Below are 15,492 nucleotides of genomic sequence, written 5' to 3' on the forward strand. Positions count from 1 at the left end.
ACAGGGTGCTGTTTCCAAACTTCGGGGGAAAGCTGTGGACCAAGACTTCGGAGTCTTTGTAGTCCCCCAGAAATGCGACAAAGAGCGCGGGAGCCAATGGACAGCCTTGCTTGACTCCTCTATTAGCTTGGATTTCCTTACAGAGGGCACCTTGCCTGTTCAGCCGGACGTTAAGTGTGGTGCCGGTGTGGAGAGCTATTATAGGATTTAGGACAGATTCTGGACAGTTCCAGTTTTTCAATTTAGCCCATAGTCTCGTTCTGTCGACTTTGTCGAAGGCCTGAGAGAGGTCGATAAATTCAGCGTACACTGTCTGAGAGCCTTGTTTTATTTTAGCCTTTAAGATGGTAAGTATAAGAATGTTCAGTGTGGTACTGCCGTTCTTCTTGAAGCCTGATTGAAGAGGGTCGCTGCAGGGAGCCTTTTTTGCCCATCGATGGAAGTGGTGTAAAAGGAGAGAAGCGAAGAGCTTGCCCATGATGTCCAGTAGGGCTATAGGGCGATAGTTTCCGGGAAGTTCCCTGCTTCCCTGTTTGAAAATAGGGATAATAATAGCTTTACACCACGATAGTGGGATCTTCCTGCTTGTTCTGCAATGGTCGAACAGGATGCTAATGAAGGTGGACCATTCGTTGAGGTGTTTCTTTAAGTCTATGTTAGTCAGGCCGTCCGGGCCCGGGGCACTTGACATTTTTAACCTTTTAAAGTTTTATGTCACTTTGAGATTTCATTATAGTGTTTTGCTTTAAATGTCTAATTTTCAAGCACCTTTGAATCTGCCATAGGACAACTGGTAGTAACCCCGTAAAGATGCAAAAAAAAGAAATAATGAAAAAATAGAAGTGTAGACTAGGAAAACGAATCTGCTAACTAGATCATGCATCCCTCTTTCGACCTAACCTTTGCACAATGCCCTCTAGTGACAGGACACAGTAACTAAAGCCCAGGGTGAGAAGGCTAGTCAAAGGAGGGATTATGTAAATTAACTCCGATAAGCACCCAGCCTCAGCCTAAGAGTATTTCTGCTTCACATGCTAATATAAACATTACCTTACTGGTCCCAGCAGGACCTGGGAACCTCCAGGAAGGCCGGACTGGGGCATTTGCTCCCAAGAAGCCGTGGTTGAAAACCCACCCTCTGTTAAATGGGCCCATATTTGCTTCCAGCTTTTCCATCTATAGAACCTGGACGTTTGTGGCATTAGGGTAGTGAAGAGAGAGGGGTTTTGCATGCTGTGTTTTTTTTGGGTATGATTTCTACATGCATTGGTTCCCCATGACACTGTGGAAGTATCAGAGGTCTGACCACGGTTAAGCCATAGACACGCCCGGCCTTCTTAAACATGTTATGAACAAGCGTAGGGTGGGTTTTGGTAACTATGACATAAATAAATGAGGAGACCAAAAAATGCTTTTCAGGGAGCTGTTGCAAAATTGGCAAATTCGGATTTTTGTCTTACAACCCCTGCCAAATGTTGTTGGGGGCCGTAAGGAAGTAAGTAGAAGGGCTTTGTCACCTGTGTTTTCTTGGGTGTGGCTTCAACATGCCCCAGGTCACCATGCAGTGAGTAGATTCCAGAGATATCGCCTTGCACAGCAAATCCCTCTTCTCCAGCTATCTCGCATTTCGATGCTGCCCCCCAGAGAATACAGTTGAGTCCCATGATAAGTTTGGTCCAATTGGACACATAGCTCTTCTACTTTTTCCTTCTCGTGTCTTCCTGAGCACCTTATCTATACCTCGCCCTCATCCCAACTATCTACTTTGACTTTGTTCCTCCCTACCCCATATGAATTTTCTCTCATACTCCTCCTCTGGCCCACTGACACGCAAAAGCGTTTCGATGCCATGAACTAAGGCAGTAGGTCCTATACAAATGCAAGATAACATAACATATGATGTCAACACAATGTTAATAAGAAATTGATCTGCTGTACTTTACAGGGACAAATCACGAATCAGAACCTGTTAAAACAAATGAGGTCAGATTGCAATGTGAGTTCAATGGTGACCTAACCGTAAAACTGTCATCCGAGAGATCATTGCCCAGGAGGTCTACACAGTTCTTGATGGACTAGATATACTTCACAATATGGCCGCTTCCGCCGTAACCCGACCAGCGTCTTTTTTTTAAAGCCATTTATAATATCATAAAGTAATCTTTGTTTTCATAGGTGTCAATATTTCAGGTGGCCAACAATGACGCTCATGCTGAAAAGCGGACGTAGCATTATGAGTCACGCAGTCACCATCTTTGGTGGTCAGTGCATCGGCAGAAGTCAGGACCTGAGCCGACCGGGAACAGCAGAAATCCAGAAGCAAACATTCTTGGTCTACGCCTCAATGCTATGGAGCCTCATGTATGTAAGCATCAGCCTCACTCCCACCTCATGCAAGTCAGAAAATAAACGGTCTCCAAGAAGCACCTTCTTCAGACCCGGTAAGATAAACCCACCCAGCCCAGTATCCCCCCTGATGGCCACATTTTCCAGTTGTACTCCCACGGTCTCCTGCAGCAGTGTTACATGTCCTCCACTAACTTACTATCCCCTGATAGAGTAAATGACAAGCCACAATAAATGATACTTTGTAAGGACTCTTCCCCCTTAACAAACTAATGTATGCATGTAACCCCTACCATTCTACAGTGCTCCATTGCTCCCCGAAGTTCAATAAATATACTGGCCGAAAAAAATCATTGAATTAAGTATTCACGTTAACTCATTTTGTCAACCCATTTTTTATTAAGATGACTGACTTATCGGAAAGCCTTTGAATCATCTTGGCTTAATCAGATGGCTAAATTATTTAATAAAGAAAATACCCTCCATTTTCAGCCAATCCCGGTTAACTGGTGCATGAATAATATATAAAAACATAAAAGCTAATTACAGAGGGACATGATGCCATGTTTTAATTACTTAGGGCCTATATTATAGCTCTGAATCTGCTGTTGCCTACTTTTTGATTGGCCGTCTTTGTATTACGCTGTTTTATGGTTGTTTTATTCACATATTTGTCTTTTCTATCTTTTTATTGTTTGTATCAGACGATACGTTATATCCTGTATGCTATTTTAGGATTGTCTCCTTGTATATTTTTATGAAAGCCTTGAATGAAACTGGTTGCACTGGAAAGGTTTCATGCACATTAAAGAAATTGTAATGCACTGTACAGGCTGTTGAAAACAAGTCTGAGCTCATCAAGCAGGGAAATCTGCGGTAAACCAAGAGGTGGTAATCCAGAGCAAAATATCTTCCGCCTACTCCCTTGACTTTTAGCGGAGCAGGCCAGCTACGGCATCGAATCGTATTTATATGAAAACAATATAGCAGCTTTCATGGGAGAAAAGGAAACCCTTTTTGCCTTAAGCCAAAGCCACAGAAAGTACACAGAATACGGTTACAATTATGAGATATGATTTTTCCTTATGCTAAGAGTTTTTTTTATACTTCACCAGTCACCATTATAGTGGCTTCACAGCGCCAAGGTTTGTCATGAACATGGTGCATTGTGCCACCACTGCAAGGGGTGTGCAGATCCCAGGAAAGGGGAATGAGAAAACAGGAAGGAGGGCGGGGGAGAAGAGTTAGACATGTATGCAGGGTTTTACAGGTTACTGGGGGGGTGGTGCCCGGGTTAAGTTTTATTTTGCCACAAAATTAAAATGACAAGTGCCATGGAATTGTTCTTATGCTTGTAATAGTGAGTAGCCATTTTGGAGTATTTGAAAGAGGTACTGGAGCAGGCTAATGCAGAGAGCAATAGCCAGGGTTGTACTGATCTGCCATTCCAATCATTTGCAGGGGGAGGGGGGATGGCGCAGCCAATCAGGTTCAATGGATCGCAGGCTGAAACCTATGATATTAGCCCACGTTCCGCAGAACCAGCAGGCTGCCTCTGCACCCCGCGCCACAACCCCCCCACCCTCCGTTCCCAACACCTCTCCCTTGCCCCACTTACCTGATTGTTGCTGCGGCGGCTTCACTTCCTCTCGTTTATCCGGCCGCTATGGTAATGGAAGAGAGCCCTGCCTTCCACAACCATGGCGGCCATCTTTGCACAGAATTGTCATTCAAAGAATGGGACGAGTGCAGGGTGAATGAAAAACCTTTTTTTTAACACCTCGGGTTACCACTTTGGTCACCAGGGGTGCTGATAGCGTTAGTAACGCGTCCCAAGGGCTATACCTGCGGTAAAACGTCCCAGTGCCCTCATCATACGACCTCGCTTTGTTTGGGCCTTTAACTTGGGCTGCTGTTCGCAATCGATGCGTCTTATCCGTTCTAACCGTGATGGACATTTGTACAAGCTTTGCTTTATAGCTGGGCAACTAGATAGAGACATTATATAAGAGGAGACCGTCTTTAATTGAAAGGGGAGCTAAGCTTTGAAGGATAGTGTCCTAGGTACTGGATGCCCCCGATTCTTGCAGCCGCATCCTGAGCGCAGAGGAGCGATCATCTGCCAACGCCCAGCCTGAGTGGGCACGAGAGAGGCATGCCTGCCCCGGTGTAGTGATACACGAAATTGCAACCTTGCCAATCAGGGCTTTAGATGACAGCATTAGCCGCTGAAAGCCAATAGTGTATTCAAAGTATGTGCTAAAAATGCTGACAGTAGTCTGTTGTAGCACTTCCATTATGCAGTAGTGAGCTACAAGGAATATGCAGGCCTAATATGAAATAGGTCACATTATGCATTGTTGATAGACAGGCAGGGAGAGGGCCCCTAGCTCTGTAGCTAATAGGTATTTTTGGAGTGTTTGGAACATCATGGCACCTATATAGCGCTTAGATAGCCAGTCTTAAGCGCTATAAACACTAAGCTATGAGTGCATGCCTTTTAGAGCTTGCAGATGGGGTTAATACATCCCTGCTTCCCTTAGAATATTCAGCCTCACTAACGGTAGCCCTGGCTCCAAGCTAATCTTCCTTTTCTCTGGGAAGGTACTGATAAGACATTCCTCAGCCTTCGCAGATGGGAACCAGGGAGGGGTAGGAGCGAGCAGGGAGCCTCTCAGAGAGAGTTGGGTTTTTTCCATGAGCCAGTTGCACAGGGAAAGTTCTGGAACTGTGCGTCATGGTGACTGACAGCACGAGATTATAAAATATCCATGCACACATGACTCGGTGGGAGATCGTCCTGTGGACTTGATTCATGCACGGTCAAGTGCCCGGAATTGGCTCTGACGGTGTCCTCCAGCATTGTTTTTCTGAGCGGGGCTTGTTTTTACAGCTAGCTTATGAAAAGCCAAGGTCTCCCAGTGCTGATTAAAGGGACGTAAGACTGTGTTTCTCTATGTTTCTCTATATTTCTCTATGTTTATCTAAGTTCCATGTTTCACTATATTTTGCATTGCTCTATGTTTTATGCTTTGTAATATTCTTTAACTTGAATCCCAAATGTATATGAAATTCACTGCTTAGAATAAATATGCTAAAACTTTGAGGGTGTCATTTGTCACTAGCATGAGATCACTGCTCAGCACAATAGAACCTGTATTTTGGGCTGAATTGGGTATTTTTGCTCTCAAAGGGCTGGCCCCGAGGAAGATTTTGCCCATATCAAGACATTTGGTGGCAGCTTTGTGGGATTTGTGAAGAGCAGTGCCGTGCTGTGACATGACAAATTGTGTGAGAGAACACAGTGTAGAGTGGGGAGCAGGCTGTCGCATTTCCTTGGTGGTCTCACTGCAGCTCTGAGACTTCAAAAGGCAGCAATGTTGTGTCGGCTTGCCGTGGCCGATAGCTTGTGTGGTTAAGACTCCCTTCAGTAAATCAGTCGTGACTGACTTATTGCTTGGGATGGAGCCAGGGAGTACAAGGCGATAAACAAGCGGGAAATGGCTTTGTTTAAAGCACTCCGATGAATGGTCAAGAAAGATGTATGCTCAATTAGAAAAGAATTTTATCATGCGGTTTCCCCAGTTTAAAGTTGTAATTTGGAATGCATAGTGAGACGGAGTTCTCATCTCTATTCTGTCATGAGGGCAGGGAAAAATAATTGCAAGGATTTGACATGCAAATTGTGAATAGTGATTTAACCATTGATTCAGCCCCAGTGTGCTAGCGAGTGGGGGCTGTAATGTTCGGAGGCGAAGGTTCGCTTTTTTGATGTATGCTTTTGAATGTTGGCATTCCTGAATAATGAGGGGAATGAGCCATGCTTAGGAGAATGAGTAACATCTGTGCTGAGAGCCTAAAGAGTTTTTTTTTTCTTTTGGCAACTGTAAAATTCCATGTGCTGGTGGTGGCGAATTCTGTTTTAAAGGAAACACACTAAAATGGTTATATTGCATTTTAAGCTGTGCCATGCTTTTAATGGGTGAGAGACTCACTTAAAAAGAAAGTGAGTGAATGTTATTTGGATTTTCGATTTTTGTGTATTGATTTGAATTTGCAGAATCAGTTTGCAATGGTTTGGGGGGAAAAACAATTTATATTTTTCTAAATTGCCCCTGGAGTATTTTTGACTGTCCCCATGCTATGCCATGGATTTGTGCTGTTGCCTTATAAGTGATGCATGATTTGGAAATAGTGTCCTGTTGACTGTGATACATGATGAAAAAATGTTGTTGACACATTAAACAGCCCACAAGCAATATAGAGTGTGGGTTGCTCTTGCAGGAAAACGTGCAGGGAGCTGCACTAAACATTGGCATTTTTTATTTTTTAAATGCACTGAAATGAGTGGTTATAGTTTGGCAATGGTACAACAGAATAAAACATCTGTGTGTGATAAGATAGCACAAAGATTTAGTGGGTTGTGGGTTCATTTGAAAAATCGCACTGTAAATTGGAGTGAATTTGTGAAGCTAAACTACAAGGTTACAATGAAAAAAAACGTATGCTTTTAAATGGGACATTAATCAGGTTAAAACAGGCAAAAAGACGCTTTGACATTTTGCAAAATTACATGGAGTAGAATCTGATGACAAGAAAAGTGCCTCTTTTGAAAATAAGAGTCTTGCTGTGTGTGCAGAGCTTGTGCCTTGAAGCTGTTTTGGGCGAGGTGCGCGAAAGGAAGGCAAACAAAAGCAGAAACAGTACAAGAAAGAGTTAATCTGGATGAACTGTCTGAAACGAGTGCCTTTCCATTGAAGCCGCCACAGTGTAAGAGTTATAGAGCAAAAAGAGATAAGCTGCGTGCTCATGGCGCTGCCAGGTGCACACGAAAGATAAACAATGCCTGCATTCCTGAGGAAGGAGGTGCAAAGACAGAGAGCTGTTCAGAAGTAAAGAATTTGCCCAGTGACACTGTGGTAGGGAACAAAGGCATGCAGGATGGCAGACGGGCACATCACATCTGAACATTTACATATGCATCTGTGAATGGGCCAAGAAAAGACAGCTGCCCATTCCAACAGACATTACTGTGCAAACCGCATTCCCATGTGATGTGAAGTGAAACGCTATTGCTGTGCAAGCTGCATTCCAATGCTCCATGTGATGTGAACTGAAGTAAAGCGCTGTGCACTGGAGAAGAAACCTCTAGGCGCTTTGAGAAGAGAAAATACACATCTGGCAAACTGCAAGCTACATTGCCAGGGATGGAGTAACTGACAAAGACATTATGGCATTCCAGATGGAAGCAAAACTGACAAAAGTGCTTAGCCGTTTTGCAAAAGACAACATGCAGAGCGGGGCTTTGAAGGACAACATGAACACTGCACATTAGCCATGATCCAGAAGCCTCATGGCTTAGTGCAAGAATGAATGATTTGTTGAAGCAACAAAAGAAACTGACTTAGACTGTTGCACTCAAAGGGGTAGTCCAAGAAACAGCAAACCCCCTTTGAAAAAATGACAAGTGAAAAAACCAGAGGCTTGAAAGACACTGCCTGTATGGAGAAACATAAACAAAGCTGCTGCTTGTACAACTGTAGGCGGTATTGGACTGAAAGACTTTACCTTTGAAAAATGGAGTGATGCCAGCAGGGCAAACTAAATCAAGATCATGGGACACTGGAAGCAAGTTGGCGCCTGGCATTGGTGATCGCTTTGGTGAAAAAAGAAAAGCATTGTGCGACCTGGGTACTTATTATATGGCTTTGTAAAAGCACAGATCAGTCTGAGGTACCATTGACCAACTATGATCGCATTGCACAAATGAGTTTGTGATTAGGCAGTTACACCCCGTATGGTTGAGTGTAAATAAGCCCCCAGAAACATGCAGAAGGGTGATAAATAATTGCAGTAGCAATGACAAAGTGTGTAGTTACCTGATGAGACTTTTTGAAGATGGGGGTGGTATTATGGGAAGGGGTGGATAACGCTGATATTGAAGTTTTGATGACATCCTAACATGAAGAATAATGATATTGGACTTTTGATGAAATCCTAACATTTCTGTTTGTATTTTGCCTAGGCAAATAACCAAGAAATAGATTGGGGGGTAGACGTGTGCAAATGCCGGGTGACACTGATCAAGGAAACAGACGCATTCTCAGAGAAAGCGAGCCACTGCGACATGCTATTTCAACTTTAAACGTGCCCTGCACCGCACTCAATGCTGCAACCTGCGAAAAGTGTCCAACAGAGTAATAACTTCTGCTGAACTGGCACGGTGCAGACTTGGCTAATTATCAAATATTTGATGCTACACATTCAAATGATTCAGTTGCTGGAAATAACTTAATTGACATGACTTGCCCTTTCTTGTTTAAAGGACTATGGACAATGAATTGTGGACTGTAACATCAGGCACCACAAACAGCTGTGTGACACAGCAATTGAATGCTAACACATTGAAAAATGGTTTTTAAATGCACTGTTGAGATGAATCTGAAAAAACGAAATGGTTTTACTCTTCCAACTGAATTGCTTTAACCAGAGATGTTTTGCTTTTTGCTTTGAAAGAAAAAAAAAAAAAAAAAAAACTTCTACGTTACACGTAGGCAGGAGAATGATTTATGAATTGTTGGGGCAGCAGAATTATGCAAGCAGGAGCGTAATTTATTTTGAGATAAGATGAGTGCGCACATCAAAGTCACCTGTGCGTAGGTTAAGATTCTTAATTGAAGTAATGCTGCCAAGTGTGTGAGCTATAATTTGAAATGGTAATCTTTGAAACACTGGATACTTTTACAGCCAGCTTAAGGCAGGTAAATGAAACCATGACTGACTTGATGTTTGATTTTATGACACAGAGTGTGACACGGTTTTTGTTAAACCAACCAGTTTCATGTTTTTGTGGGGACAGCTGTCTCCAGCACACTAATGCAAAGAGTCACCTTTTGATTGTAGACATTTGGAATAATTCTTTGGAAAAGCGCTACAAATGAGTATCCACATGGAATTGCTAGCGTGCTGGCCTGGCACATTGTCAGGCATCTTTTGTCACTGAATGGATACGATTTGTTTAATTTGTCTGATGTTTTTTTTTTCTGACCAAGAACTGCAGCGAGTTTCTCGCCAAGATTTTATGGACTATAACTTGACTAAGGCATTTTACCATGGTGTGATGAAACAGCCACTGCCGGATAGTAGTATGGTGTTTGTGGCTAAAGTTATTATTGTATATGGTAGATATCCCACTTGAAGAAGAGTATTCTCCAAGTCGCAATAGGTAGACACTGTGAACCTGTTAGATTTTCCAGTAGTAAGGCAACATGTAAATTGTAGACTGGTAATGCACACCTCCATTATTACAGTGATACACTTAGACATAGATTTATCATGAGGCAATGTTTCCTTAGTACTACCAAGCTGCTACAAATGGAGTCCATTTCTATGGCCCATCACTAGAGTGCGCGTAGCTAGGGAGCTAGATTCATTAATTGCAGGAGCTTTATATGCTTGTGACATAGAAACTGTGCACAATAAGCTAGCCACTATGGGTTCTGATGCCAGCTCTGCTATAGAACTTCTGGCCTAGTGGGGCCCATTGATACGCCCAACACTGCTACAAGTATTGACAACCACTGAAGATGGCAGAATTTTAGGTATGAAGACATTTTTGTCTGCCATAGGGCAGGTCAACAAGACTGCTAAATACACACGATGCATTGTATGGCAAACATTGTTTGATCAGCAGGTGTTGGCTTTTTACTGGGTGGGGGCGACCATCCTCCACACACTGGCACGCAGAGCTACAGTTACCAGCATACATATGGATTGAATTGCTTGCCTTTGATTGCATGAATAACACATGCCATGCTTGGTGTAAATTAGTAGAATTGTTTTTATTTAGATAACCTGGTGCCCATGGGTTCACCTTGTTCACGAAATTAGATGGTTTCTGGGTGGGTTCCACATACATGGGGGAAGTGTCTAGTCACACAGCCCACAGTTACGCTTGAATGCCCTGGGATCAGGGGGAGGTAGGCCCTTAGAGTGAAAGGCTGCCAGGTTTTAGAATTGGTAACCATACATAAATGCAATAGTGCATTGTAGATTAGACTACACTGGATTGCCTTGACATTTTAACTGCATGCTGCTTTTTAACTGACAATCAGTTATACAAAATTGATTTAGGTATTTTTGTGTAGGCCAGGTTTTGGCAAGGGTATATGTCACTGTTCACTTTGTGTACATTTTTGTTTAGGTAGTGTTTTACCTTGCATGCCACGCTAACTAACCGCTAGAAGGTAGTTTGCTTAAACCTCTTGCAAAGCCCCAAGGTCTTTATCACTGCACTAAATACTATATTGATAGGTATTAGTCAGCATTTGTCGCACAAACGTTGAATAGGGGTGGAATGTAGTGATACACGAAATTGCAACCTTGCCAATCAGGGCTTTAGATGACAGCATTAGCCGCTGAAAGCCAATAGTGTATTCAAAGTATGTGCTAAAAATGCTGACAGTAGTCTGTTGTAGCACTTCCATTATGCAGTAGTGAGCTACAAGGAATATGCAGGCCTAGTATGAAATAGGTCACATTATGCATTGTTGATAGACAGGCAGGGAGAGGGCCCCTAGCTCTGTAGCTAATAGGTATTTTTGGAGTGTTTGGAACATCATGGCACCTATATAGCGCTTAGATAGCCAGTCTTAAGCGCTATAAACACTAAGCTATGAGTGCATGCCTTTTAGAGCTTGCAGATGGGGTTAATACATCCCTGCTTCCCTTAGAATATTCAGCCTCACTAACGGTAGCCCTGGCTCCAAGCTAATCTTCCTTTTCTCTGGGAAGGTACTGATAAGACATTCCTCAGCCTTCGCAGATGGGAACCAGGGAGGGGTAGGAGCGAGCAGGGAGCCTCTCAGAGAGAGTTGGGTTTTTTCCATGAGCCAGTTGCACAGGGAAAGTTCTGGAACTGTGCGTCATGGTGACTGACAGCACGAGATTATAAAATATCCATGCACACATGACTCGGTGGGAGATCGTCCTGTGGACTTGATTCATGCACGGTCAAGTGCCCGGAATTGGCTCTGACGGTGTCCTCCAGCATTGTTTTTCTGAGCGGGGCTTGTTTTTACAGCTAGCTTATGAAAAGCCAAGGTCTCCCAGTGCTGATTAAAGGGACGTAAGACTGTGTTTCTCTATATTTCTCTATATTTCTCTATGTTTATCTAAGTTCCATGTTTCACTATATTTTGCATTGCTCTATGTTTTATGCTTTGTAATATTCTTTAACTTGAATCCCAAATGTATATGAAATTCACTGCTTAGAATAAATATGCTAAAACTTTGAGGGTGTCATTTGTCACTAGCATGAGATCACTGCTCAGCACAATAGAACCTGTATTTTGGGCTGAATTGGGTATTTTTGCTCTCAAAGGGCTGGCCCCGAGGAAGATTTTGCCCATATCAAGACACCCGGCCCTCCCATCCCCTGCCCCACCATACAAAGAAAGATGTAAGCGCACATGCCCTCCCAAGGGACTGGCAGTGAAAAGACTGAGTCAGAGACCACACAGTGCCAGGGCAGTAAACCTGCATTCATATGTGCATATCTACCTCTATACATCATTAATAACTTCTGGCAACTTGGAATCCAACTGCTCATGTTCTTTTTTTTATTTTTAATATTTTTTTTTAAAAAAATGTATTTTAATTATTTTTTGTATTGTTTAGTATAATATAATACATATGCTGAGAAATTACAGACTTTGAGACAAACTTATGACAATAAAAGAAGAATGAACAGTAATTGAGAAAAAACACAAACTTGCAAACGATCAATGCTGAAAACAATCGATAAACTAATTGTATTATAATGCCTTTTGCAACGAGCATAATAGATGAAAGCAGTATAAATTGGACATAAATTATTGTAGTAAGTCTGTAGGATATTGCATTAAGGGGGATAGAATGTAAGAATTGGGGGGACAAACTGGTAGACATGCAGAGGACGAACAAGAGACAGATGGGAAGTGGAGAACACGTGTCTGGGGTTGCTGTTGGTACTCTTGTTCAGAGGAGAATTGCCTAGCATTTCGGTGCTGGACTGCCCCAGGGCAGGACAAAGACTGATATGTTTAGGATATTTCTCCTCTGTGAAAGATAGTGAGCTAAAGACTCTGGGTAAGGCTCTTGTAACCAGGACTCATGTCTGGCAGAGAGTCTCCCAGGACCCCCCCTTGTTATTTGGCTAAGTTACATTAGCCTACAAGAAGTTAACGTGCAATAACATGACTTATTTACATTGCTTAGATAGGTAGCTAGGTTACATTAGCTCTTACTTGAGTTTAGATATGCAAGTCTTTTTCGGGGTAGTACACAGGCCCCCATGGTGGCCTCCTGCCATCCGTTGGGGCTTCCTCTTTTGCCTTCACCACCCACCCCACCCCATATAGCACTGGGACGGGTGGGCTTTCTCCCGAGCCGCCACCTTTTTTTCAACGGGGCTGCTGCGCATTATGCAGCACGGACCCTCCACCTTCTCCGGTCCACCCAGTTTGGCTACCGGGCGGACTGGTGCCCTCAAGTCATGCTCCGGCTCGGGTCGTGGTGACACATGGCCCAGACTGAGGAGTTATCTTCACCCGGGCCGCACCACACACACGGCCCAAGATGTTCCTATCTTCTGGTAACCCCCCCCCCCCCAATGCCCCTGGATTGGCTACCAGACGAGTCTCTGCCTCCCAGGCCACGCTCTCGATCGGGGGTCGCCCTGCACATGAAGCCCCGAGCACAGGTGTTCATCTTCACCCAGGCTGCACCGCACAAGCAGCCTGGTGCTTAAACTTCATGCCAAACTGCAGCTCACAGACAAAGCCCGGCTCGGCATGTTCAAAATGCCCTGCTCTTCACCTGCTGTGCTTTGCTTTTCTGTCTCCTTGCGCACCTCCGTTCAACAGTCATTTTCTGGCGGTCCCCCTCAGGTAAGCAGTCCTTGTGCTTGCCCACTGACATGGGAGATCTGGCCATTGTCTCTCACTCTCAAGGTTCCATGTGTGCGCCGTGGTGAGGAACTTGGTACGTCCAATATCAAGAATATACACATTTTACAATTAATAAGGAAACTATTTGAACCCCCGTGTGTCTTCCCTTTCCTTTCATACATATATTAATAACCCCCTCCCTGTAAGGTCCATTTAGGCCGGGGGGTACACATTCCTTCTGCAAAGAACAAAGAACGGATGTTTACACTCCTAACCCTTACCTTTAATGTTGTTGACTTTATATCTCCATTGATAAAAGCAAACGCGACTGCTCAAGTGCCGGGTCCCTGCCCACTACACAGTACACCTTTATAGAGCGGCAGCGGCCAGTCATCTAAGCACCGAGCCACTTCATAATGCTGCCAGTACTATGAGAACATTGGGGATCCTCGAGAAAGGGAGGGGGGCGTTACCTTGAGCTTGGGGAGTCGCTTGATGGTCTTCAATGGCCGCAGCACCCGCAACACTCGCAAGGACTTGATGGTTTTTATGTCACGGCCTTTATTAGTCCTGCAAAAGTGAAAGAAGACGAAATGCAAGGGTTAATTTATCCATACACCATGCAGCAGGGCGCAACCCGACCCGACGCAATCCTAACCGCTAGCAAACGTGTGAGTAAGAGAGCCTGGGGCACAGGGGAGGAACACCAGCATGACCGGGAAGCCTCCTAAGTTCCGCTATTGAGTCTTTCTTTCCCACGGGGCGCCTTTCCTCTAGGAGTAGTCTTTCTTTGTTTCCATAACAGGCCTTTCTTCTAATCTTTCTCATTCGGCGCCCGTCCACTTGCGCGATTGCACGCATCTCTCCTCCCACCGTGATGTTTTTCGCTCCACTCTCTCAGGTTCTCACCTCCCCCAGAAGGTGTTTTAAAAACTGCACAATGCTCCTCAATGCCTGCTTGTTTGTATTCCAAAATATCACCCCAATCCTACCTGGTAAACCCTACCCTGCTGGTGGGTCCCAGAGAGTTCACCCACCAGCACTCTTTAGTTGGCAGCAGCGGGTTTGAGCATAGGCAGGGCCGGCCCTAGGGCTTGCTGGGCCCCGGGCGAAAAGTAAGTGTGGGGCCCCCTCCAATTTTCACATGTAGGGATGTCATAGGAAGGGACACAAAGTGCATAAACATTGTCAAAATTCGCAGATTTTAATTTAAAACAATGCCATTCAATGCCCGAAACAGAATGTGCACATAATTTCGCGGCCTCTGACTTTTCTGTGAATGGAGCATTATTAGAGTGGGCTTATCTTCTGAATTGATTGTGGACCATGGGCCTAATGGTTGGTGCTTGTCTGCATGAGTGGATGGCGGGCGGGTGTGAGGTCCAGGGAATGTGGTTTCCTGCCCGTGCACTGTTTGATGGAGGGATATGCAATAGCAAGACGCTCTGCAACCCTCGGGGGTGTGACAGCAGCCCGTGCTGCTTTAGGAGATTTCACGACTCGGGGCCCGTGATCCATTCCACTGTGAAACTGCATTCGTCTGTTCTGGGCCAGAGCCTGCCGAAAGGTGCTGATGAATGCGATTGCAGGATGTGTATTTATTCTGCTCATACTCCAAGAGTCAGGTGGCTGCGGGGGACCCCCCTGCTGCGGGCCCGGTGCTGCCGGACAGAAGGCCCATGCCTCGGCCGGCTCTGGGAGAGGATATGGCCTTTGACATATATGCTCAAGTGTGAGACCAGCCAGGAGTGAGAATATGGTTTACGTCCAAATGACCGGAAAAAAAAGGTCGAAACGACCAAAAGTTCTAAAAATGCTACCACCAAAGGATCGAACACTTTAAGTTCGATCCTCTGGTGGTAGCATTAAAAAAACGGGGGCTTTATGGTATAGCGAGCGGGGGTCCGTTTGAAAAAAAAAAATATATGAACCCTGCAGCGCCAGTTCCCAATCACAGAAGTGAAAGGGAACTGGCGCTGCAGGAACCAGCGTGAAGGTGAAGTTAAGTGGGGTTTGTGTATGTTGGTGGTGTGGGTGTGGGTGTGCTGTGGGTGTGCTGAGGGTGTGGGTGGGGGTGTTATGGGTGTGTTGTGTGTGTGTGTGAATGTGTGTTTTGGCAAATTATCGGGGCTGAAATGTCCAAAAACAAAGTGTTCGAACTTTTGTTAATTCGACCATTTCGTTTTCGGATATTTCAGCCTCGATAATTTCCCCTTCG

At 44.5% G+C, this 15,492-nt stretch overlaps 1 protein-coding gene across 7 annotated transcripts in view; it reads right to left on the reverse strand.

Moving 5' to 3' along the window:
* CACNA1E (calcium voltage-gated channel subunit alpha1 E) overlaps positions 1-15,492 on the reverse strand; it is a 3,100,882-nt gene that overhangs the window by 516,399 nt on the left and 2,568,991 nt on the right. For all 7 annotated transcript variants that reach the window (XM_069641436.1, XM_069641438.1, XM_069641434.1 and 4 more), the window contains one exon: positions 13,748-13,844. In XM_069641436.1, coding sequence (XP_069497537.1) covers positions 13,748-13,844 — 97 coding nt within the window. The remainder of the gene's footprint in view (positions 1-13,747; positions 13,845-15,492) is intronic.

Source organism: Ambystoma mexicanum, chromosome 1q (genome assembly GCF_040938575.1).
Source record: "Ambystoma mexicanum isolate Mex_15411 chromosome 1q, UKY_AmexF1_1, whole genome shotgun sequence".
Classification (NCBI taxonomy): domain Eukaryota; kingdom Metazoa; phylum Chordata; class Amphibia; order Caudata; family Ambystomatidae; genus Ambystoma; species Ambystoma mexicanum.